The 26,297-nt window shown below is 46.0% G+C and overlaps 1 protein-coding gene across 3 annotated transcripts in view; it reads right to left on the minus strand.

Moving 5' to 3' along the window:
* galk2 (galactokinase 2) overlaps positions 1-26,297 on the minus strand; it is a 208,299-nt gene that overhangs the window by 126,387 nt on the left and 55,615 nt on the right. For all 3 annotated transcript variants that reach the window (XM_038813254.1, XM_038813256.1, XM_038813255.1), the window contains one exon: positions 19,547-19,690. In XM_038813254.1, the coding sequence (XP_038669182.1) occupies positions 19,547-19,690 (144 nt within the window). The remainder of the gene's footprint in view (positions 1-19,546; positions 19,691-26,297) is intronic.

The raw sequence follows: 26,297 nt of genomic DNA on the forward strand, positions 1-26,297 counted from the left end.
TGTTGAAGCAAACATGAAATATTGTTCCGAGTGAAATGGCATTCCGTCTTTAGGAAAACACAGTAGCAAGGTTGCACAAATCTGATGACATGTCCTGCATTTCCTATGATGGACTACTCAGAAAACCATAGAATTGCTACAGTGCAGAGAGAGGCCATTTGGCCCATGGTGTTTTCACTGACCCTCTGAAAGAGCACCTGACCTAGGCCCACGCCCCTGCCCTATCCCCGTAACCCCACCTAACCTGCACATCTTTGGACTGTGGGTGGAAACCGGAGCACCCAGAGGAAACCCACGCAGACACAGGGAGAAACTGCAAACTCCACAGTCAGCGAAGGCCGAATTTGAATCCTGGTGCTGTGAGGCAGCAGTGCTAAACATGGTGCTGCCCCATACAGGAACCATTAACATTTTTTTTTTTTTTAAGTACCATGTACGTTTGGCCAGAAGGTAAACAATTCAACTGGCAACACCTCAACACTATTTGAAACTAAAGAAAATTTACTCTGGCTTTCGTTGAAATATGTGAAAATAAGTTTCTTTGAAATTGATGGCTCCTTGCCAAACTTTAGGGCACATCGCCTGGAAGGTAGTTGGCAAAGTAACCACTTTTCTACAACATTCCCTTTTTAGGAATTTGTTTCGAAATGAAGATGGATCAGAATCCATTAAAATAAAATCATCATCTTTCCTGGCCACTGAGCCCCTCCCTTTAGACTGAGTGCATAACAAATTTCTCTTTTCATTCAAAACATTTGCTCCAGGAACCCCCAGGTCACTGGAGTCACTGTCTCCAGCCGGTCACAAAGGTGTGCTGGGTCACTGTCTGTGTGGAGTCTGCACGTTATCCCAGTGTCTGCGTGGGTTTCCTCTGGGTGCTTCAGTTTCCTCCCACAAGTCCCGAAAGATGTGCTGTTAGGTGAATTGGTCATTATGAATTCTCCCTCTGTGTACCCGAACAGACGCTGGAATGTGGCAACTAGGGATTTTCACAGTAACTACATTGCAGTGTTAATGTAACCCTACTTGTGACAATAAAGATTATTATTATAAAAAGAGTAATTTTACCCTTGAACAGGAATTTAAGAAAGTCTTAAAAATCAGGAGAGCAATTTGCAATAATATACCAAAGGTTCCAAATTAGTTAATACTTTTATTTATATAGGAAATGCAGTGGCAATATTATTGCACAGCTATTCGTATTTATTCACTACGTGCCTCTGGATAAATAATTCTGAAAGACGGTACCAATACAATACAATCGCAGCATTTCTACAAGTGTTTCTCTGAAACCGATTCCAGAAATTCTTAATTAAATTAATATTGGGAAGGTTACATTGAAAGAAAGTCAGAAATTATGGAATTGTAAATAGCACATAGATCTCTTGCAGCAATTTTTTTTCTTTATTGGATACAAGTACAGAAAACTGCTGGAAAACTCAGCTGATCTGGATGCAGCTGTGGAGAGAGAAAATAGAGTTACCATTTCAAGTCCATACGACTTCTTCAGAGATAAACAGCGGTAGATATGTGATGTTTAATAACTTGAGGGTGGGGTTGCTGGATAGAGTGGAAGGTCAGGAACTGATGGGACCTAGGAGAGATCACAACAAAGATGTGTCGGTCATGAGACAGAGGAAGCATTAGAAGCAGGAGAAGGTGCTAGTAGTTGCATAAATGCAAGATATAGGAATATGTTAACGGGAAAATAAAGGTCAGTGAATTCAAAACAGAACACGGTGGCACAGTGGTTAGCACTGCTGCATCACAGCACCAGGGACCCGGATTCAATAAATGGCCTTGGGTGATTGTCTGTGTGAAAGTTTGCACTTTCTACTCCTGTCTGCGTGTGTTTCCTCCGGGTGCTCCGGTTTCCTCCCACAATCCAAAGGTGTGCTGGTTAGGTGGATTGGCCCTCAAGTGTCAAAAGGTTGGGTAGGATTACAGGGTTGAAGAAGGGGAAGTGTGCCTACGGTGATCTTTCGGAGGGTCAGTGCAGACTCGATGGGCTGAATGGTCTCCTTCTACACTGTAGGGATTCTATAATTGACAGATGACCCAGTGGTTGGGGGTTGCACTGGAATAAAAAACGTTTTTGACATTGTTAGAACATGGTTGCAAAACCGTTTGTCTGTCCTGTGTTCCCTTTTTATCCCCATCCTACTGCCTCCTTGGATCTGCAGTTTTCTGGTTAGCTGATGTAACATTATTTTTTAAAATAATCTTTATTGTCATAAGTAGGCTAACATTAACACTGCAATTAAGTTACTGCAAAAAGTCCCTCATTACCACATTCCGTCGCCTGTTCGGATACACAGAGGGAGAATTCAGAATGTCCAATTTACCTCACAGCATGGCTTTTGGGACTTGTGTAAAGAAACCGGAGCACCCGGAGGAAACCCACGCATACATGGGGAGAACATGCAGACTCCACACAGGCAGTGACCCAAGCCGGGAATCAAACCTGGGACCCTGGCACTGTGAAGCAACAGCGCTAACCACTATGCTGCCGTGCCTCTCCATTTGGAATTTAAACTACAGATTTTAGGCAAAGCTCGAATTCCTCTGGACCAGGCCAGGATGTCCCCTTTAGGTTCTGTGGCAGAACCTGGGATGTCGATTTGATAGGTTTGGCAAGCAGCCAATCAGCGAATGTAGACTTCACAGCCTTCTCCTATTGTTGCCTGTCAGAAGCTTCCAGAAGAAAAAGGAACTTCTGCAGAGTTCTATCTTTTGTTTTAATTCTGTAAAGGTAGCTAGCTGGTAAGGAGCTTGAAGACTCTCTCTCTCTGCCAGATGATTTAAGAGACATTCCAGCTAAATCTGCGAAGACTTTCTTGTTTAAAAGGATAGAGACAGCTATCAGAACTGGCAAACAGATCTATTGAATATGAAAGTGCCAGCTGCTTTTCTGCAGGTCTGTAACACTCTAACACTGTCTTGGGGGCACGGAGAGCTCAAATTGAAGCTTAAACTGAGAATATTTCTTAACGAACGGCCAGAGTTCCTGTGCTAAATTCATACAAAGGGAATAAAAATGGCAGCTGTAGTAATTTCACCGGGAGACAAAAGTTCCATCTGGTGGTAGAGGAACAGAATTGCACTATGTACAGCACCATCTGGTGGCAGGTATTGGGAATAACACTGACCTGAACATCCTACATTAGCTCCATCCAGTTGTGGAAAGACGGAACTGCGCTGACCGGAATTTCTTGAGCGAATCTATTCCCAGAGACTACAACCACAGCAGTGAAGACTCCCCACAAACCTTTCCCTTTAATTCCTTTTTTATTTGATCCTCTCCAATCCTAGCTTGTGTCTGTCTTTTGTGTGTCGCGGTGGAGGGTGGGACAGGGTTTTGAGATTAGGTAGACTGGTAGGCCACTGTCCTGTTATGTCTCTCTCTATCTTAAAGATCTTCGGAAAACACAGATCATTAGTTAATTCACTTATGTTGGGACTCCCGGGTCTGTGGGGCTGGAATTGACTGCGCATTTGCCCTGGGTGTCGTAACAATATTTTTTTTAATGCTCAAGGCGGAGGAGAAAGGTCACAGCCTAAAGTTTTTAACTCAATGTTGAGTCCTGAGGGCTGTCATGTGCCTAATTGGAAGACAAGATTCTATTCTCCAGTTTGCATTGGGGTTAGCATTAAATCCAATCACAGCATTTCTGAAAGTGTTCTTCTGAAACTGATCAAGAAATTCTCAATTAAATCAATATTGAAAAAGTTATGTTGAAAGAAAACAAGATTTCTTAAATCTTAACTTTATAGGAGATATGTTATTCTATATTCAAAATCTAAAATTTTGATCCTCATGTTTAAATACCTACATGGTCTTGTGCCCGTCTCTGTAATCTTCACAAGTCTGACAATTCCTTTACCCAATAGGCTCCCCTTCCCAAACTCTCCATTCCTTTGATGCAGACTGGCTATGCAAATTATCTTCCTATCCTTGGCTGCCACCCGTTGTGTATTGTGGAGAACTGACACTAGGAACTGCTGAGGATCAAAAACTAACGGAGCAATATTTACCAAGTGTGTTCACTACAGGCTGCTTCTTCACTCAGTTTCCCTGCGTTAGTGACCTGTGATGACATTAATATATTAATACACAGTTCTTCCTGCAGCTACTCAGACTCAATATGAATGCATAACAAAACCTTGCATAAATTTCTGAAAATCCCTCTCGAAGCATCAATGTCTGTCCACCTTCCTCTCCCCAATCAAGACCCTCCTCAAAGCTGACTTTTTGACAAAGCCTTTGGTCACCCCACAAAGTATCCGCTTCTTTAGCTTGATGTCCATTTTGCTGATTATACATCTGTGAAGTATCCTGTGCATTTTCTTTCTAACTTAAAGACTGTATATATAATTCCAAGTTGGTAAGTTTACATTATCTTTTCCACCACTGCTTCATGTCTTTCCAAATAACCTTTGGTTTGGTGTCTTGATATAGCTAGCAGTTTACCTTAGTCATCTCCATGCAGTTTAACAATAAATGTAATCCCCAACAAATTTAGAAATGTGTTCCCATTCTGAAGTCTGTAAATAAATTAATATCCTGTCAGAATATTTCTCCATTCCAGCAGCAACATATTTCTGATTGCTTTGCTCTCCAAACAAAACTCATGAAAGGAGGTTATGGTCCCATGCACCTTGCTATGTTATCACCATTATCTGTTAAAATCTAAAAGTGATGGATGAGGACTACGACAAGTAAAGTCACTTCTTTGGAGTACTTTAAAAGCAGGATTTTTGGAAGTGTGGGTCATGACCCTTGGGTAGGTCGCGGGCAGATGTCAGGTGGGTCACGGTCTGAATGGTTGCGGAATTCCCATGGTGGTCCCCATCATGGGAGAAGCACCCAATGGTTGCTACTGGCTTTGAAATGGAGAATGACAACTGCTACTGGTTTTTAAATGAGAATGAAATTCTGTGTGCAGTCTTCTGACCATAAGCGGCAGCAGTGAGCAGGTCACGCGCCCTCCACGTTCACTTCACGTCAAGCATCCAGTATGTACATGCTTTTGCCACCCATCACAGAAGAGAGCTTCTTCCATTTTCTAGCTGCTAGCAAGCAAGGCAAGAGGACTGTCAAGTTGGATGCTTTGTTTGGGTGGCACGGTAGCACTGCGGTTAACATCACAGCGCCAGGGACCTGGGTTCAACTCCTAGCTTAGTTAACTCACTTATGTTGGGATTCCCGGGTCTGTGGGGCTGGAATTGACTGCGCATTTGCCCAGGGTGTCGTAACAATATTTTTTTTAATGCTCAAGGTGGAGGAAAAAGGTCACAGCCTAAAGTTTTTAACTCATGGTGAGTCCTGAGAGGCTGTCCATGTGCATAATTGGAAATGAATTCTAACCTGTGGATTGAGGTGATTGCGTGCGAATTGCCGTAGTGTAAGGTTAATGGGGGATTGTTGGGTTACAGGTATACGGGTTACATGGGTTTAAGTAGGGAGATCATTGCTCGGCACAACATCGAAGGCCGAAGGGCCTGTTCTGTGCTGTACTGTTCTATGTTCTATGTTCTATTTCTCCAGTTTGCATTAAATCCAATCACAGCATTGTTCCCCCCGTGTCTGCGTATCTCCGGCTGCTCAGGTTTCCTCCTACAAGTCCCAAAAGACGTGCTTGTTAGGTGAATTGGACATTCTGAATTCTTCCGCAGTGTACCCAGACAGGCGTCGTAGTGTGGCAACTCGAGGATTTTCACAGTAACTTCATTGCAGTGTGAATGTAAGCCTATTTGTGGCACTAATAAGCTGCTGTACCTGACCTGTGACAGCATATTAAAAACATGACAAAAGTCTATGAGGCTGTCTGCATTCTAGAGTAGCTCTAGTTTTAGAGTACTCCCAAGAGGATCCAGTGCTGAGTAAAACAAGCATTTTGTTGCTATTGCCATTCACTACGAGCTATATGTACACAGTTGGATTTTCCGTTCTCACAAAGATGAAGACGGCACAAAGGAACTGGCTGAAATCTTCACCTGATATGCGCATTATTCTCTCCTCCTGAGAACGTGATTGGAGTGTGATTATGAGAACCAAGCAGGCTCCCCTTTCGCATTAATGGTAAACGAAGGTGGTGAGTGTCACGAAGGTCCACCAGCGTGGGTCCTGAAGGTCAGCTAATTGGTAAAGGCAGGTCCTGGGAGGAAAAAATTTGAAAAACACTGCCTTATAGAGACAATCTAAATGACTGAGTGAAGTGAGAAAAGACATTTTTTTTAAATTAATTGACGGGATGTGGACATCACTGGTTAGGCCAGCATTTATTGCCCATCCCAAGTTCCCCTCGGTGATGGCAAGTTGCCTTCTTGAACTGCTGCAGTCTTGAAGTGTAGGTACACCCACTGTGCTGTTGGGGAGGGAGTTCCAGGAGGTTGCTCCAGCGACAGTGAAGGAACGGCGATATATTTCCAAGTCAGGGTGGTCAGTGACTTGGGAGGAGAACCTCCTGGTGGTCAGGTTCTGTATCTGCTGCCCTTGTCCTTCTAGATCATGGTGGTTGTGGGCTTGGAAGGTGCAGTCTAAGGAACCTTGGGGAGTTACTGCAGTGCATCTTGTAGATGGTACACATGGCTGCCACTGTTGATCTGTGGTAGAGGGTTTGAAATGAAATGAAAATTGCTTATTGTCACAAGTAGGCTTCAAATGAAGTTACTGTGAAAAGCCCCTTGTCGCCACATTCCGGCGCCTGTTCGGGGAGGCTGGTACGGGAATTGAACCGTGCTACTGGCCTGCTTGGTCTGCTTTCAAAGCCAGCGATTTAGCCCTGTGCTAAACAGGAAAGGAGAACAATCAAGTGAGCTGCTTTGGCCTGGATCATGTAGAGCTTCGAGTGTTGTTGGACCTGCACTCATCGAGGTAAGTAGAGAGTATTCCATTACTCTCCTGACTTGTGCCTTGTAGATTGTGGACAGACTTTGGAGGGGTTAAGAGGAGAGTTGCTCGCTGTAGGATTTCTAGTCTTTGACCTGCCCTGCTAGTTTAGCTCAGTAGGCTAGACAGCTGGTTTGTGATGCAAGGCCAGACACGGGTTCAATTTCCATACCAGCTGTGAATTCTGAATTCTCCCTCCGTGTACCCAAACAGATGCCGGAATGTGGCAACTAGGGGCTTTTCACAGTAACTTCATTGCAGTGTCAATGTAAGCCTACTTATGACAATAAAGATTTATTTTTATTTATTTTTAGCCACAGTATTAATATGGCTAGTCCAGTTCAGTTTCTAATCAATGATAACCCCGCCCAAAGATGTTAATTGTGGGGCATTCAGCAATGGTAATGCCATTGAATATCAAGGGGCGGTGGTTAGATCCTCTCTTGTAGGAAATGGTCATTGCCCAGCATTTTTGTGGTGCGAATGTAACTTGTCACTTTCAGCCCAAGCCTGGATATTGCCCAGGTCTTGCTGCATTTGAACATGGACTGCTTCATTATCTGAGTCGTCGTGAATGATGCTGAACATTGTGTAATCATCCGCAAACATCCTCACTTGATAGAAGGAAGGTTATTGAGGAAGCAGCTGAAGATGGTTGGGCCGAGGACACTATCCTGAGGGACTCCTGCAGTGATATCCTGGAGCTGAGATGATTGACCTCCAACCACCACAGCCATCTTTCTTTGTGTCAGGTATGACTCCAACTAGCGGAGAGTTTTCCTCCTAAGGCTGTAATGAGATCAGAAGCTGAGTGACCCTGAGTGACAATTGTATTGCTAGAGTTAGTATATGCACATTGTTCCTTTATTCTTTCAAGAAATGGACCAATCTCTAATATATAGCCCACAAGTAACTGAGGACAACAAGTACAACATGAGCAAATCCAATAAACTCAAGGGAGAAATAATGCAGTTTTCAATGGAGAGAGAAACTTGACATTAAAGAGCGCAAACCATGAATGACAAATTTGAATCATATAATGATACAGTACTGAAAGAGGCCACTCATTCCATCATGCCTGTACCTCGTCTTTGGAAAGTGCTAGCAAAGAGTCCCACTCCGGACTTCCATGGGGGCCATGTAGGTGGAGGTCGCACATTGGGTGGTTCCTGCTAGAGTCTTTGTTTTCCGGATCTTTATGCCCAATCTCAGGGGTACTTTTTGATGAGCTGGTGTGGGAAGTTCTAAGGAATCGCTAGAGTGTCGAAGTTCCAGAAGAGAGGTCAGGGAAGGAAAGTGGCGACGAACGTCCGCCGGGAATTCTGTTGTGAGTCCAACAGGAGGAAAGATGGTGGGTGTTGGTTCACCAAGTGGGGCCACTCCCATTACGGTTGGAACTCTGACTGATGCATTTTCAGGGGGAGTTTGAAAAGCTGTTTGCCAAGCATTTAGAAGTAACGCACAAAATTTTACCTTCAAGTAATTATCCAATTCTCTTGTGAAAGTCACTATTGAATCGACTTCCACCACCCTTTCAAACAGTGCATTCCAGGTCATCATAATTTGCTATACTGGATGGCTAATACAGAATGCAATGGCAGTGATTAAGCTTTGGGTTGATCTTTCCCTAGTGAGTCCTATTCACATTCGCCTTCGGAAAAGGACTGAATATCAAAACTGAATTTTAAATGATCAAGAAAAATCAACATTTTCCTGCAAAAAACTGGGAGGTGGCGATCCTGGTGGGGAAGAGGGTGTCGTTTGAGGCGTCGAGTGTGGTGGCAGACAGTGGCGGGAGGTACGTGATGGTGAGCGGCAAGCTGCAAGGGGAGCGAGTGGTGCTGGTCAATGTATACGCCCCGAATTGGGATGATGCGGGTTTCATGCGGCGCATATTGGGCCGGATCCCAGATTTGGAGGTGGGGGGCCTGATAATGAGGGGGGGGGGGGGATTTCAACACGGTGCTGGATCCGCCACTGGATCGATCCAGTTCCAGGACGGGTAGAAGGCCTGCTAAGGTGCTGAGGGGGTTTATGGACCAGATGGGAGGGGTGGATCCTTGGAGGTTCGCGAGGCCGAGGGCCAGGGAATTTTCACACTTCTCCCATGTGCATAAGGCCTACTCCCGGATCGATTTCTTTGTTTTGAGTAGGGCGCTGATTGCGGGGGTAGTAGACGCTGAGTACTCGGCGATAGCCATTTCTGACCATGCCCCGCATTGGGTGGACCTCGAGCTGGGGGAGGAGAGGGACCAGCGCCCGTTGTGGCGCTTGGAGGTGGGGCTGCTGGCGGACGAGGATGTGAGGGGGCGGGTTCGAGGATGCGAGGTACCTGGAGGCCAACGATAATGGGGAGGTCCGAGTGGGGACGGTTTGGGAGGCGCTGAAGGCGGTGGTTCGGGGGAAGTTGATCTCCATTCGGGCCCACAGGGAGAGCGGGGAGCAGAGAGAAAGGGAGAGATTGGTGGAGGAGATGGTAAGGGTGGTCAGGAGGTACGTGGAGGCCCCGGAGGAGGGATTGTTGAGGGAGCGGCGCAGCCTTCGGGCTGAGTTCGACTTGTTGACCACCAGAAAGGCGGAAGCTCAGTGGAGGAAGGCACAGGGAGCGGTGTACGAATATGGGGAGAAGGCGAGTAGGATGCTGGCACACCAGCTCCGTAAGCGGGATGCGGCCAGGGAGATTGGTGGAGTTAAGGACCGGGGAGGAAATGTGGTGCGGAGGAGGGTAGACATTAATGGGGTCTTCAGGAACTTTTATAAGAGACTATATCGGTCTGAACCTCCGGCGGAGAAAGGGGGGATGGGGCGCTTTTTGGACCAGCTGAGATTCCCGAGGGTGGAGGAGGGACTGGCGGAGGGTCTGGGGGTGCCAGTTGAGCTTGAGGAGCTGGTTAAAGGGATAGGGAACATGCAGTCGGGGAAGGCGCCGGGGCCGGACGGTTTCCTGGTCGAATTTTATAAGGCGTATGCAGACCTGCTTAGCCCCCTGTTGGTTAGTACCTTCAACGATGCGAGGGAGATTGGGGGGGGGGGGGGGGGGGGGGGGGCCACGAGGATTGTGTGCCGCAGGTTATCCACGAGGATCAAACGGGGTTTGTGAAGGGGAGGCAGCTGAACACTAATATACCGAGGCTCTTGAACGTTATTATGATGCCGGCGGTGGAAGGGGAGGCGGAGATAGTGGTGGCGCTAGATGCGGAGAAGGCCTTTGATAGGGTCGAGTGGGGGTACTTGTGGGAGGTGTTGGAAAGGTTCGGGTTTGGGGAGGGGTTTGTCAGTTGGGTGAGGCTGTTATATGAGGCCCCGATGGCGAGTGTGGCCACGAATAAGAGGAGGTCGGAGTATTTTCGACTATACCGAGGGACGAGGCAGGGGTGTCCCCTGTCCCCCCTACGTTTTGCGCTGGCAATTGAACCCCTGGCTATGGCGCTGTGGGAGTCGGGGGATTGGAGGGGGCTGGTCCGGGGTGGGGAGGAGCACTGAGTGTCGCTCTATGCGGACGACCTATTGTTGTATGTGGCAGACCCAGTGGGGGGAATGCCGGTGGTGATGGGGATTCTCCGAGAATTTGGGGATTTCTCAGGGTATAAGCTTAACTTTGGGAAAAGCGAGCTGTTTGTGGTACACCCGGGGGACCAGGAGGGGGGATTGGGAGGCTCCCACTGAAAAGGGCGGAGAGGAGCTTCAGGTACTTGGGAGTTCAGGTGGCCAGGAGCTGGGGGGCCTTGCATAAGCTAAATCTCACAAGGCTGGTGGAGCAAATGGAGGAGGAGATTAAGAGGTGGGACATGCTGCCGCTGTCTTTGGCGGGTAGGGTGCAGTCAGTCAAGGAGACGGTGCTCCCGAGGTTTCTGTTCCTGTTCCAGTGCCTCCCCATCCTTATCCCGAAGGCCTTTTTCAGGCGGGTTAATAGGAGCATTACGGGGTTTGTCTGGGAACATGGGACTCCAAGGGTGAGACGGGTGTTCTTGGAGCGGGGCATGGGGGGGGGGGGGGGGGGGGGGGGGGGGGGCTGGCGTTGCCCAACCTCTGTGGGTATTATTGGGCTGCCAACGCAGCGATGGTGCGTAAGTGGGTAATGGACGGGGAGGGGGTAGCATGGAAGAGCATGGAGATGGCATCCTGTGTGGGCACGAGCCTGGAAGCGCTGGCAACGGCGCCGCTGCCGCTCCCTCCCACGAGGTATACCACGAACCCGGTGGTGGCAGCTACCCTCAAGATTTGGGGGCAATGGAGGCGGCACAGGGGGGAGGTGGGGGCCTCGATGGGGTCCCCGATACGGGGGAACCACCGGTTTGTTCCGGGGAGAATTGATGGCGGGTTCCTGAGTTGGCACAGAGCAGGTGTCAGGAGGCTGGGGGACCTGTTCATAGACAGGAAGTTTGCGAGCCTGGGTGAGCTGGAGGGGAAGTTTGGGCTTCCCCCGGGGAACACCTTTAGGTACATGCAAGTAAGGGCATTTGTCAGGTGGCAGATGGCGGAGTTCCCTCTGCTGCCGCTGCGTGGGGTTCAGGACAGGGTGCTCTCGGGGGTATCGGTTGGAAAGGGGAGGATCTCGGAAGTGTACCAGGTGATGCAGGAGGTGAACGAGGCCTCGGTGGAGGAGCTGAAAGATAAATGGGAGGAGGAGCTGGGTAAGGAGATTGAGGGGACGTGGGCGGATGCCCTAGAAAGGGTGAACTCCTCCTCTTCGTGTGCGAGGCTTAGCCTCATACAGTTTAAGGTACTGCATAGGGCTCATATGACCGGGACAAGGATGAGCCGGTTTTTTGGGACCGAGGTCAGGTGTATTAGGTGCTCTGGGAGCCCAGCAAACCATGTCCACATGTTCTGGGCATGCGCAGCGCTGGGGGAATTTTGGAAGGGTGTAGCAAGGACGGTATCGAGGGTGGTAGGATCCAGGGTCAATCCAGGCTGGGGACTCGCAATATTTGGGGTTGCAGTGGAGCCGGGAGTGCAGGAGGCGAAAGAGGCTGGTGTTCTGGCCTTTGTGTCCCTAGTAGCCCGGTGGAGGATTCTTCTTCAGTGGAAGGATGCGAGGCCATCAAGCGTGGAGGCCTGGGTCAACGATATGGTGGGGTTTATTAAATTGGAGAGGGTGAAATTTGCCTTAAGGGGGTCAGTGCATGGGGTTTTTCAGGAGATGGCAACCATTCCTAGATCTCCTGGCAGAACGGTAAAAACAAAAGGTCAGCAGCAGCAGCAACCCGGGGGGGGGGGGGGGGGGGGGGGGGGGGTTGTCTCTTTGTTTTTGTTTTGGGTTGAATATCTGTTTTTTGCCAACGACGGGCGTTAATTTATTGTTTCTCTTTTGTATATATGGGGAGGGGAGGGTTTCTGTTCTTTTTGTTCTTAGAATTTTCTGTTAGTGTTTTCTTTTTTGTGAAAATGTGAAAATTTGAATAAAAATTATTTTAAAAAAAAGAAAAATCAATTTTCCATATCTATGTATTGGGTGGGGGGTGGAGTTTGCACGTGTCAGTGCTGAATCTCACTGAACAGGGACAAGTATTGAAGTGCTTTTCTTCTTGATCAGCTATATACTGGAATTAGACCTAGCAAAACATTTCTTATTCATTCCTGGAATGTTGGTGTCTCTGGATAGGGCAATATTTGTTGCCCATCTCTAATTGTTCTTGGACTGAGTGACTTTCAGAGGGTATTTAAAAGTCAACCACATTGCTATGGATCTAGTCACGTTTATGCAAGACCAGGTAAGAATGGAAGATTTCCTCCTCTAAAGGAAATCAGTGAACCACATGGGTTTTCACGACAATCGATAATAAGAACCTAAGAACTAGGAGTAGGAGTAGGCCATCTGGTCCCTCGAGCCTGCTCCGCCATTCAATGAGATCATGGCTGATCTTTTGTGGACTCAGCTCCACTTTCCGGCCCGAACACCATAACCCTTAATCCCTTTATTCTTCAAAAAACTATCTATCTTTACCTTAAAAACATGTAATGAAGGAGCCTCAACTGCTTCACTGGGCAAGGAATTCCATAGATTCACAACCCTTTGGGTGAAGAAGTTCCTCCTAAACTCAGTCCTAAATCTACTTCCCCTTATTTTGAGGCTATGTCCCCTAGTTCTGCTGTCACCCGCCAGTGGAAACAACCTGCCCGCATCTATCCTATCTATTCCCTTCATAATTTTAAATGTTTCTACAAGATCCCCCCTCATCCTTCTAAATTCCAACGAGTACAGTCCCAGTCTACTCAACCTCTCCTCATAATCCAACCCCTTCAGCTCTGGGATTAACCTAGTGAATCTCCTCTGCACACCCTCCAGCGCCAGTACGTCCTTTCTCAAGTAAGGAGACCAAAACTGAACACAATACTCCAGGTGTGGCCGCACTAACACCTTATACAATTGCAACATAACCTCCCTAGTCTTAAACTCCATCCCTCTAGCAATGAAGGACAAAATTCCATTTGCCTTCTTAATCACCTGTTGCACTTGTAAACCAACCTTCTGTGACTCATGCACTAGCACACCCAAGTCTCTCTGAACAGCGGCATGCTTTAATATTTTATCGTTTAAATAATAATCCCGTTTGCTGTTATTCCTACCAAAATGGATAACCTCACATTTGTCAACATTGTATTCCATCTGCCAGACCCTAGCCCATTCACTTAACCTATCCAAATCCCTCTGCAGACTTCCAGTATCCTCTGCACTTTTCGCTTTACCACTCATCTTAGTGTCATCTGCAAACTTGGACACATTGCCCTTGGTCCCCAACTCCAAATCATCTATGTAAATTGTGAACAATTGTGGGCCCAACACGGATCCCTGAGTGACACCACTAGCTACTGATTGCCAACCAGAGAAACACCCATTTATCCCAACTCTTTGCTTTCTATTAATTAACCAATCTTCTATCCATGCTACTACTTTACCCTTAATGCCATGCATCTTTATCTTATGCAGCAACCTTTTGTGTGGCACCTTGTCAAAGGCTTTCTGGAAATCCAGATATACCACATCTATCGGCTCCCCTTTATCTACTGCACTGGTAATGTCCTCAAAAAATTCCACTAAATTAGTTAGGCATGACCTGCCCTTTATGAACCCATCCTGCGTCTGCCCAATGGGACAATTTCTATCCAGATGCCTCGCAATTTCTTCCTTGATGATAGATTCCAGCATCTTCCCTACTACCGAAGTTAAGCTCACTGGCCTATAATTTCCTGCTTTCTGCCTACCTCCTTTTTTAAACAGTGGCGTCACGTTTGCTAATTTCCAATCCACCGGGACCACCCCAGAGTCTAGTGAATTTCGGTAAATTATCACTAGTGCATCTGCAATTTCCCTAGCAATCTCTTTTAGCACTCTGGGATGCATTCCATCAGGGCCAGGAGACTTGTCTACCTTTAGCCCCATTAGCTTGCCCATCACTCCCTCCTTAGTGATAACAATCCTCTCAATGGTTTCATGGTTTCATGGACTTCATTTTTTAATTACAGATTTTTTAAAACTTGAATTCCAAATGGCACCATCAACCCAGGGTCTCTGTGTTACTAATCCAGTGTCAAGACAACTGCACCACCACCTCCCATGTATTGTAGGTATTTTTTTTCAGCCACCTCAAAGAAAGATGCCCACAAAGATCCAGATCTTTGACAAGGTTTTCCTCTTGCACTGAGGGGCAATTTAGCATGGCCAATCCATCTAACCTGCATATCTATGGACTGTGGGAAGAAACAAACGCAGGCACTGGGAGAAAGTGCATACTCCACTCAGACAAAAAAAATACCACCAAATAAAATTAGTTTTGCAAAGGCGCTGAGAGCATTTAGCAATAACTACCAAGTTAGTACGCCAGTTATACCCCATTCAACAAGGCATGGCTGCCAAAGGTAGGCCAAAGAAAATACAATTGCATAACCAGTCACCATCAGAGGAACAGAGAGTTTGGTTGGGGGGGGGGGATTATGTTTTAAGTAATTTCGGAGGCTGAAGTAATTGTCTTATCTGCTATTATTTTCCATCTAATAGAATCTCAACAATGATTTTAATCATATTTTTCCACACAGCTCATCTCAAGAAATGCCAAAATGGATATAGATATTATACATTACTTTCAAATAGATTTTATTAAGCACAAAAAAAAAGGTGGGAGGCCTTTAAGGCTTTGGGGGCAAAAAAATCATGTCCTCAGCTAACTTTCAATGAAATACCATTTTTCTTTGAAAGAATTTGTATGATAGGCAACAAGTATCAGCTTTTTCTCTCTCCATTTACAAAAGCAGCAGTATCCCTCAATTCTATTAATCTGAGCTCTCTTCCTCATACCAATCATTTTGTTTTATAAAATGTGCAGGCAAGTTTATTGTACTCGACCGAAAAACTTTTTATCCCAATAACGATTTCACTTGTAAAAGGTTGAACAAGATTTAGTACATTAATTGACTGTCTGTTTAGACTTTTTTCAAATTTAGGTATATCAATTATGGACAGGGTAGCTCAAATTCAACCTACAGCTTTTAAGTAGTGGCTGGTTTCTAAAGTCAGACACAGACCATTGGCAAATAAAAATCAAATAACTTCATTCTCAAATTTGTTTTCTACATCAAAATGTTATTTTTCTATTACCATTTTGGGTCACATTGTAAGACTGTAATTAAGTTTTTGAAACCAATGTTTGATCTTAGCCAGATTCTGATCTTCAAATGTTTGGTTCCTAATGTTTAGTCTGAAAAAAATATTTTCCTCTAACAACCACATTATGTATTAAATCAGATGGTGATAAAGATAGATAATGAAATTATTCCAGCAGATTTCATGAAAATCCCATCTAAATATTTACAAAAGGCACAAATAACCCATAAAATTACCATGAACTACAAAAATACATTATTATTTGATAAAAATGAGTATCTGTTTATTGGTCATTTTTTGTTGAGATTAAATTGTGCAGAAGAATGCTTATCATCCAAATACAGTCACTTAAGTATGTCAATGTAGCAGCCATATTGCAGTTAGCAAATCCCACAAACAGCGATGAGATAAATGACCAGTTAATCTTGTTTTGTGTCCTTGGTTGTGGGAAGAATGTTATTCAGAGTACTAGACCAAGTCAGACTAAGTAAATAGGAAATCAATTTCAATTGTATCCAAAGGCTATGCAATATTCCCTCAATATTGCATTCGAGTTTCAGCTGGGATTTTGTGTTTTAAGTCCTAGAGTGGAACTAGGATCTGCAATCTCAACTCAGGCATCAATGCTATCCAAGAAGCTATCAAACTGAATAAAGTGATTGGCATAAGCAATGAGGAAGTTGAGAAACAGACACTTCCCTAAGAAAGAAAACCATAGACAGCACAGGCTAAAACAAATCTAACCATTGCACGGAATGCATTTCTTGAAAGCAACATAATTTCCTCTGTTTCAAGTGATTTATCCAGAGATGTGATGATTTCTGGTTTAAACTCCTTTAATGAAACTGAAGTTTGCACCAAATGGAAATGCCGAGTCTGCAAAGACGCACTGCACCATGGAGGTGGTCATCATAATGCAAAAGAATAAAGGGCGGAATTCTCCCATCTGAGTCCTGTGGTTGGGGGGGGGGGGGGGGGGGGCACAACGACATGGAGCATTTCATGCTGCGAATAATCAGCTTTTCAGCAACAATCCTTCCATTAAAAATGACAAATAAGACATATATTTTTAATCAGATAACTTTCAGCTTAATACATGCATAGATCATAGATATATCTAGAAAGGATTGGTTTACTTTTTATTTGTGTGTTTGCATCCAGTTCGCAGCAAAAAAAAAAAGGGCAGGATATTATGAAAATGCTTGGGGTTCCCCGACATTCTTGGTAGGTCAATAGGGGCTCCACGTTTTTAAAAGCTTGAGAAGCAGTGACCTGGAACATTCTGAGGCTGGAAGATGGACTACCTCAATGACACTAAATCTTGGAAGATCCATCTTTAGATGCTCTGCTCATTCACTGCTGTAGTGTTCCCTGGTCCAGGGTTGCTGGCGGCCTCCATTCCGAACTCCAGAGGCAGCCCCAGTCAGACCTCCACCTGCATCCCATTGGCGGGATGCAAATCAGTTTCATGCCGGCCTCCAGCGGGTTTCCAATCCGCCATGTTGGGCACCAGTGGAAGATACTGTGGGAAATTCACACCTGCGTCAAACTGATTTTTGTGCTCCTGCCAGATTCCAGCGCTCCCACCCGCCATTGTCCCTGCGGTGGGACCTTGGGAATTTCACCTAAAGCACTGGTGAACGATGAATAATCAATTTTCTCAAAAAGGATAAGATATGAACGGCACATACATAAACCACATGTTTTGTATATATAAAATCAATTATCTTGGACCTGCATATTGTGTGGATCTTGTTATCAACATCCACTCCTTCATCGTATCTGCTGCATCCAAGTGATCCGGTACACACTGACACACGACCAGGAAAATCTACCCATCACCTCTTTTTTCCTTTCTTACTTTCATTTGGAAAAATAGACAGACATTCAGTTTTAAAATAACTACTGTCACTTTTTTTCAGGGGGGGGCGGTACAATATGCACAACTGTTACTTATAACTGATCTAATTTAATGCATATTTTCCCTTTCAGTCAAGCAGGAGCATCCAGTATAAACTGAGTCACCAACAATTCTGCATTTTAATAAAAATCACCTCAAAACAAACAAAAGAGGACAGCAAGCCATTGGCATGAATGTACAACAGGTACAGTGTAAAACAGCAATCACTGCAAGAATGGGAACAGACAGGACCAGATTCATCAGGGATAAAAGCCCCAACACGTTCACTCCACGGATACAAGACCTGCCTCCACCAAAAGAGAATGCACACATCACGGACTTACAGCATACTCATAGCTTCAAATCAAAATGACAGAAGGAAGAAAACAGTACCCAGAGAACTAAAGGGAAAATCATCCACTCACAGCCCAAATTAAACTCTTCTCCAGGCCCAGACTAGAACAGATAGCTGCATTATAACGACAGAATGTCAAGGAGAGGACCGGGTTCCACCAAGCATCAATCCTAGCCAGACAAATCCCAGTCCTCAACAGGATAACACAGTCTATCTGGGCCTAAAATAGGAAAGGGCACTAAACAAAAGAAAAGAAAAGAGATTAGCTCTCACTGGGGGGACCTTCCGCGAACTTAGCGAGGACAGAACTAATCCTACCAACCAAAACGGTCCAGCTCTTCTCCGCTCTGGCTCTGCTCATCAACCCTCCCCCAGGATACATTGGGATAATGATACTTTGCACAAATCATGAATTCAACATTCAGCTTAACATGAGATAAATTTATTAAATCAGGATAACCAGGACATCACACCCAAATTATCCACTTCCCTGCATGCAAATAAATTGACATCAACATAATTGTCAGGGAGCAAAGTCCAGGATAACGACGGAGACGCAAGACAGTTTTTTGGATATAGACTTCTCTGGCGCATGAGGAAATCAAGGATAAAGCAGAATCAAAGACAGTAAGCACACTTAAGCATGGTCCAAGAATTCCAACGATCGAAGCACGAAACCTCATTGTTTCCAACATGCTATCTCACCGGAACCCTGGTGGCTGACTACTCAGGTTCCAGCAGGGGAGGGGTTGACCCGGTGGGCTCAGTTATCCCCAACCACTCTCGACTCTCATCAGGAACAGGACAACATAGGACCAAGGGTTGGAAGGCCAACCCTAAGTCTCAGAGACAGGATTAAATATGTTCCCTTGATCCACCAAGGATAGTGCTCTCTTGGTTACAAGAACCTCACTATTCGCCTCCATAAAATGCCACGCAACCCTTGAAATTGGGCTTTGATGACCTGCACCACAGAAACAAGACATTTGGACGAATCAACATCATCGCTAGCAGCCATCATCCATCGGAACATACCGCACTGTCGGGGTGGAAAGCCCCCCAAAAGCAGCTGTGCCACTGATGAGAAGACCCCACCCCAACTCCTCCCAGCCGCCACGAATCAATGAGGATTTAAGCATTTAGTCTCGACTCAATAGTGCTGAAATGATTGGCCAACAAATCCTGGGACAAGACAAGGAGAGCCGGAGCTCGCATAAACACAGCCGTCCCTGCACTCATGTGACTCCAAAAAAATATTTTATCTTCCGTAGAAATGTCTAAAGGCTCAATCTAAAATTGTTGTGCATACTCACACTGTACATCAAGTTCAGACAGTTTGAAACAGAGCCAGCACTGATGGTTTAATCAGTATGCATCATATACCACGAACCTCACAAACTCATCCCAGCCTATGACCTAATACCATGTCCTTCAATCTCCCAATGCTGGCCTTCAATCATTCTTCCTTCCATAAGATCATAAGGCATAGGAGCAGGATTCGGCCATTTGGCCCATTTGAGTTTGCTATGCCATTCAATCATGTCCTAACCAAGGTCAGGACATTCATTTGCTCTCTCGGCTCTTTGGCGGTATACCTCCACATTTCATCCCCAAATTCAAAACTTCTTGAGTACGTTTTCTGCATCTCCATCAACTCTTCGGTTACTACTTGCAGCGTTCTGCGAAGAGCCTTTGGATCCTTACTATATCAAAAGCACCGTTTAAATGTGAGTTGCTGAAAAGCAAAATTTGCAGTGACATTCATTTGTTATATAAAATAGCATCGTTAGATCCTACCTTTGATAGGACCCTCTGATTAGCAATCATCGTGATGAGACCTGCACAGCACACCAATGCACTGGAGCTGGAGAGTCCTGAACTGGCTGGAATTGTGCCGTCAACCACACAGTTCATTCCACCGGCAGTGAGGTTGAAACGTTCCTGAGGAAATAATTTTTCATAAAATAAATTTTATCTGGGTCTGTAAATCAATAATACCTCTTTCATAAGAGTTTAAAATATGTCTTTCTTAGAAAATATTAAAATGCAAACTACAACAGCAGAGAAAATAATAAATGTTTTTGCATCATAAAGGGGAACGGAGGTGAGGAAAGGAGTGAAGAACAAGAACAAACTGGAAAAGGGGAACAGAATAAATGGGATTTGTATTGTTGTACTCCAGTGTGTTGATGTAGTTCATCATTAATTTATTTACAGTTAAAGTTGATGTCATTTAAAATTATAGCTAAATGTTTTGAAAATGCAAATATTAAATCCTCTGATAAACTTACAGTGGAATAATATTCCAGGATATGCCAAAATACAGGCAGCACTTTTGACCATTATGCTCAAGTTACGTTCTTTGATCAGGCCACCGAGATATTTCATAGAATTTACAGTGCAGAAGGAGGCCATTCAGCCAATTGAGTCTGCACCAGCTCTTGGAAAGAGCACCCCACTTAAGCCCACACCTCCACCCGATTCCCGCAACCCAGCAACCCCATTTAACCTGAGGGCAATTTTAGCATGGCCAATCCACCTAACCTGCACATCATTAGACTGTGGGAGGAAACCAGAGCACCCGGAGGAAACCCACGCAGACACGGAGAGAACATGCAGACTCCGCACAGAGAGTGGTGCAAGCGGGAATCAAACCTGGGACCCTGGTGCTGTGAAGCCATGATGCTAACCACCATGCTACCTCCACACATCATCTTTCCACAACTTCATTCCATCCTCATCCATCCAAACGCCATCATGGACATACACAAAATCCTCTGCAGAGAACTTGATTTTCAGCATGGTTTTAGATTTGAAAATTTACCAGGGGCTTTAATTTCAATCTGTCAGCCATGCAGGCTCCATCCATGGAAACCCGTGTCTTCTCCTGTCCTGTGGTTTTCACTCAAACTGTTTTTGAACCTTTCCACTCCAGTTTAATTGCTGAGCATATCAAAATTCACAGCTATGACATAATGGGTACCGGTGCCTTTGCCGCTGCCTGATGTTGAATTGCTGGAAACAGGTCATTTTGGACTCAACGTCCTTTAGTAGGCTCTGAACAATCTTGGTCTTCTGCCACAAACATTAGGCATCTTCGTTCCATAAAGCTGTGACACCAACTAGCTGTTGCTCTGAAATCTTCCCTGGAATCAGAGTTTGATTTGACCCACTTCAGTACATATGCTTTGCATTTCTGGTGATGATGTAACCATTCTCTTGATTTTCAAGGACCCATTCCAATACTTACTTCTCAAGATCTGGTCAATGGCTGTTCTCTGCCTCATGGCACATTAGTTTGGGTACTTTGGTCAGTATTGATTCCATGTCATGCCAGTTTTCACTAACACAAAATTCCCTTGCTCAACGACAGTTATTCAACAAATTCACAAATGCTAACAATTGTTTGCTTGCCTCCAGCTTTGTGCTTCATTCTTTTTGTTTGTTGTTTGGCATGTGTAGTCAGACCTCTGTGGGTGTCCCTTAAACATCTGCACATCTTCTTAGCAACAAAGCCCACATTACCTTCTTGATCCCATCTGCTGCCTTATAGGGTGAGTAAAACATGCCATTCTGAGGTGAAAAATTGAGTCCGACTCCTAATATGTGGAGCATTTCTTCGCAAAAAAAAGAGATCAGCTTAGAATACAATCATAGAAATCCTACTGAACAGAATTAGGTCATTCAACCCATCTAATCAGCAGCAACCCTCTGAAAGGAGCACCCCACCTACGTCCATACCACTCACTCTATCCCCATAACTCCACCTGACATTTGGTCACCAAGGGAAAATTTAGTATGGCTAATTCACCGAACCTGCACATCTTTGGACTGTGGGAGGAAACCGGAGCACCCGGATGAAACCCAGGCAGATACGGGGAGACCGTGCAATCTCCGCACAGACAGTCACCCAAGGCCCGAATCGAACCCGGGTCCCTGGCACTGTGAGGCAGCAGTGCTAACTGCTATGCCACCAAACTTATACGCTGAATATAGACCTAAATATGATTTTGGCAGCAAGAAAATGGCATCAACGTAAAGGTTGAGTCAATGTAAACACTGCAATCTACAATACATATCACAAATTTAAAATTACAGTCAGCGCATTGTCACGGCCCCCTGGGCTGGGCTGGTGCACGGTCAATTCCACCCCACTTGACCTGGCGTCACAACACAAGTGAAATTAGAGGTTGTTTGTAAATACCAGAGGACCTTGGCTGAACCCAATAAACTGCAGTCACCAGGTTTGTAACTTTTAAATAGAAATAACCTATTGTTAACAGTGATATAATTAAACTGACAAAAATCTAACTGATTACCTAGTACCGCTTCCCCAACATTTCCAACTTTTTGTTTCATATTTTTGTTTCCACAAATCTCCGGCCCGGATGGGCCGAAGTCCCGCCGACGTGGCCACGGGTCACGTCGGCGAAAATCACAGTAGCTTTAAAACGGCGTCAACCATTGATGATGGTTGACGCCGTTCAGTGTCCGGGGGGGGGGGGGTTGCGGCATCGGGGGGGGGGGGTTGCGGCATCGGGGGGGGGGGGGGGGGGTTGCGGCATCGGGGGGGGGGGTTGCGGCATCGGGGGGGGGGTTGCGGCATCGGGGGGGGGGTTGCGGCATCGGGGGGGGTTGCGGCATCGGGGGGGGGTTGCGGCATCGGGAGGGGGTTGCGGCATGGGGGTGTTTGGGGGCAGCTGCGTGCAGAGGGGGGGCGACGGTGCGTTGGCCCCGGGCATCCGTCGCCCCCCTCCTCTGCACGCCGCTGCCCCTACCCCCCCTCACCACCCCTACCCCCTTCACCACCCCTACCCCCCTCCAACGCCGCCCCCCCTCTCTCCACTCAACACCGCAACTCTCCCCCTCTCAACTCAATGCCGCAAACCCACCCCCCCCCCCCTCTCCTCTCAACTCAACGCCGCAAACCCCCCAACGCCGGGTCTGTCTCTCTCCTCCTCCTCCCCGCCCCCCCCAAATGCCGGTCTGTCTCTCTCTCTCTCTCCCCCCCCCCCCCAAATGCCGGGTCTGTCTCTCTCCTCCCCCCCCAAATGCCGGTCTGTCTCTCTCCTCCTCCCCCCCCCCCCCCCAAATGCCGGTCTGTCTCTCTCTCTCTCTTCCCCCCCCCCCCCCCACAAATGCCGGGTCTGTCTCTCTCCTCTCCCCCCCCCCAAAACGCCGGGTCAGTCTCTCTCCTCCCCCCCCCCCCCCCCCAAAAACGCCGGGTCTGTCTCTCTCCTCCTCCTCCTCCCCCCCAAAACGCCGGGTCTCACCACTTCCGCAGCTGGTGAAACTGACACGTATCGCGTCAGTCCGCTGCTGGCCCCTCCGGGAACGGAGAATAGCCGCCTAAAAGAAGGCCCCCACGCCGGAGTCATCTACACCAATTTTGCTCGCCAGAAATCGGCGTTACGACGGTCTGCAGAGAATTTCGCCCCCAGTCCTGAATATTCCTAGACAATCAGGGTTCTCTGGGCTTGTTGCTCCTACTTTTCACCCTAAAGGGCGCAGGTTGGGAAACTATTGGAGAAAATTCTGAAGGAGGGCATTAATCTCTACGTGGAGAAGCAAGATTTGATGGTTTTGTCTAATAAAACCTTCCTTTCCCCAATACAAAAGCATTTCTTGCAGACAATCCTTTTCCTTTTCCATAACAAACTTAAATCATACTGGTCACTATGGCAAAAATGCTCCTCCACTGCCAACTAGAACACATGTCTGGTTTTATTCCCCAGAATTATATCCAACACCGGTACCAGCCTCCCCGAACAGGCGCTGGAATGTGGTGACTGGGAGCTTTTCACAGTAACTTCATTTGAAGCCTACTTGTGACAATAAGCGATTTTTATTTCATTTCATTTCAACACTCCACCATCCTTTGCCGGACCATCTACAAAGTGACATAAAAAGCTCTCCTGAGTACATTTCAAGAAATCCGCCCCCTCTAAACCCATTACACTACAACCATGCCAATTAATGTTGAGGAAGTTGAAATCCTCAAATATAATCACTCTATTTTTATTTTTATTACACACCTCAGTGAATTGTCTACATATTTGCCCCACAAAGTCTTATTTGAAGACCATTTTTAAAAATATTTATGTTTCCTTTATTCCTCTGTATCTCAGATTTGTTTTTTTTCCCCTTCCATCTTTATTTTTTAAAATAAATTTAGAGTACCCAATTATTTTTTTCCAATTAAGGGGCAATTTAGCATGGCTAATCCACCTACCCTGCACATTTTTGGGTTGTAGGGGCGAAACCCACACAGACACGGGGAGAATGTGCAAACTCCACAAGGAGAGTGACCCAGAGCTGGAATCGAACCTGGGACCTCGGCGCCGTGAGGCGGCAGGGCTAACCCACGCGGTGCCCTCCATCTTTATCTTTTATTATTAGATTTATAAGATTATGTTTCAAATTGTTCCTTTAAATATAGGTTAAAATTAAGGGGGTCATCTGACTATTCTGTCTGATACCAAACCTAGCTAATTAAATCAAGGGACTTGCTGACCAAGGTATGAAGTTCTCACACTTGAGAACAAAAGGTCAAGGGCAGCTGTGCTAATAGTAAACAGACTTACTAGCTCCAGGTTTTTGGGCAAAAGAGAAGAGAGACAAAAAGAACGGCATGGTCAGCAAAGAAAAGAGGCTGCAGGTTCTTTGCGAGTTACCAAATCTGGTTGCGGAAGGGAGATGGTCTTTAGTCAAAGCGATGCATTCTGTAGCCATCTAGGAAATCCTGGAGATTCAGTCTGCCATGACCCGAAAAAGAATCATTGGAATGGGCTTAACTGTAGGTAGAGCAATTGTGAAAATCTCCAAAAACTAGGAAGCGCCTGGAGATGGTGACTTAAAGTTACCACATAGTGAAATGCGAAAAAGTGAATGTATGGATGCTGGAATTGAGTGTGACCGGTTGCTGCAGGGACTGTGATTTGTGATAGTTATAAAAGAGCTATGTTCCTTTTAGTAGTCAAGTTACCTGGAAAAATAATGTTTAGTTACAGTAAAAATCTTAATACATAAAATCTTGGGTCATCCTTTTTGGCTGTTAACTGGAAGTTCAAATTTCTTTTTCAACATTAGTGGTCTCCAGGGGATCAAAACATCTATAGATGTAAACTTACTTATGGTCACTGCTCTTGACGTCCTGCTACCTTGAGGTCATTTACTTGCTTCAAGTTGATTCCAATTCCAGCTTCAGTACTGTTTCTACCCTAAACTACATTCTTGAATTCATTATTGGAACCAGCTGCCAATTGATTAAGACCTGCATGGGTCTGTCAGAATTTCTCCCACCTTTGGGGAAAGCATTTCTCCTCTTGGCAACTGCTGCTTAGCTGAGTCAGGATTTCATTCTGGGGGAAATTATGAACCCTTCCCCAGTTTACCGCTGCATGGTTAGATGTTAAGAATAGCAAGAAGTTAAAGGTTTTAATAAGATCTGAAGAGACGAAGGGCACGATCTACGAGCTGCTTCCCGCCAGAACTGGGATGGGATGCAGCCGGTAGATTCCAGGAGAGGCCTCCCCCGGGATTCTAACCAGATCTCACGATCTGAGTCCTGCCCCTAGTGAGTGTAACCCGGTCTCGCACAGCTAAGTGAGCTTTGGAACCAACTTAGCTGTGCTCATGCTGGATTTAACGCCCACCTGGCATCTATTGGTCTCGCCGAGAAGACCCCAGCTGGGTGCCGCTCAGTACTGGTCCCCACAAACGAGGACCAAGCAGAACGACACCTGTCAGGGTTTCCCAGGCGATCGGAGGTTCCGGGTGGTCAGCTTCTGGACAGTGTGGCACCCTCGCACTGCTGGTGCCACCCAGGCACCTTGGCACTACCAGACTGGCACCCTGACAATGGCACTCTGGTAGTGCCACCTGGATGCCAGTCTGGTACAGCCAGGGTGTCCAAGTGGTGCTGCCAGGCAGGCAGGGACACTGTCAGCTGGCAAGGGCACTGTCTGGGTGCCAGACTGGCAGTGCCAAAGTGTCAGGCTGACATTTACCCGCGCCGGGAAATTATGCTGAGTGCGGCCTCGGGAGGGCATTCCCTGTTGGGGCACGAAACACAAGCAGATTGCTGTTTGATAGCGGGGTTGTTCTCAGCGCTAGAAGCGCCGGGAATGACCCCCAGTCCCTCCCAGAACAGACTCTGCGCCCAAATGTTTTCTAAGGTTACTACCAAAAAAAAATCATACAGCTCAACTTGGATAGAATGGTCTGTAGAGTCTTAGAAAGTAGTTCCACAGTGTGCATATTCTCCCAGACATTTTTCCTCAGGTTAAAAATCTACAAATGTACTTGTTGAACTTTACTGAGAAAAGTCTAAATTGCTGCAGGGGAGGCAATGGCCTCTTCTGTCTTTAGGAATTAGAATTTAGGAAGTATTAAAACTGGCTAGTTGATGTACAAATAAATATAGCTATTCTTACAACCGCTTCTATTTTTCCACAATGTAATCAGGCTACCCAAAATACTGCACTTTATACTTTTCACCTTCACTGATTCCGTGACAGAGCTTTTCCCAGAACTCAGCTAACCTCCT

This window comes from Scyliorhinus canicula, chromosome 12, assembly GCF_902713615.1.
Source record: "Scyliorhinus canicula chromosome 12, sScyCan1.1, whole genome shotgun sequence".
Taxonomy (NCBI): domain Eukaryota; kingdom Metazoa; phylum Chordata; class Chondrichthyes; order Carcharhiniformes; family Scyliorhinidae; genus Scyliorhinus; species Scyliorhinus canicula.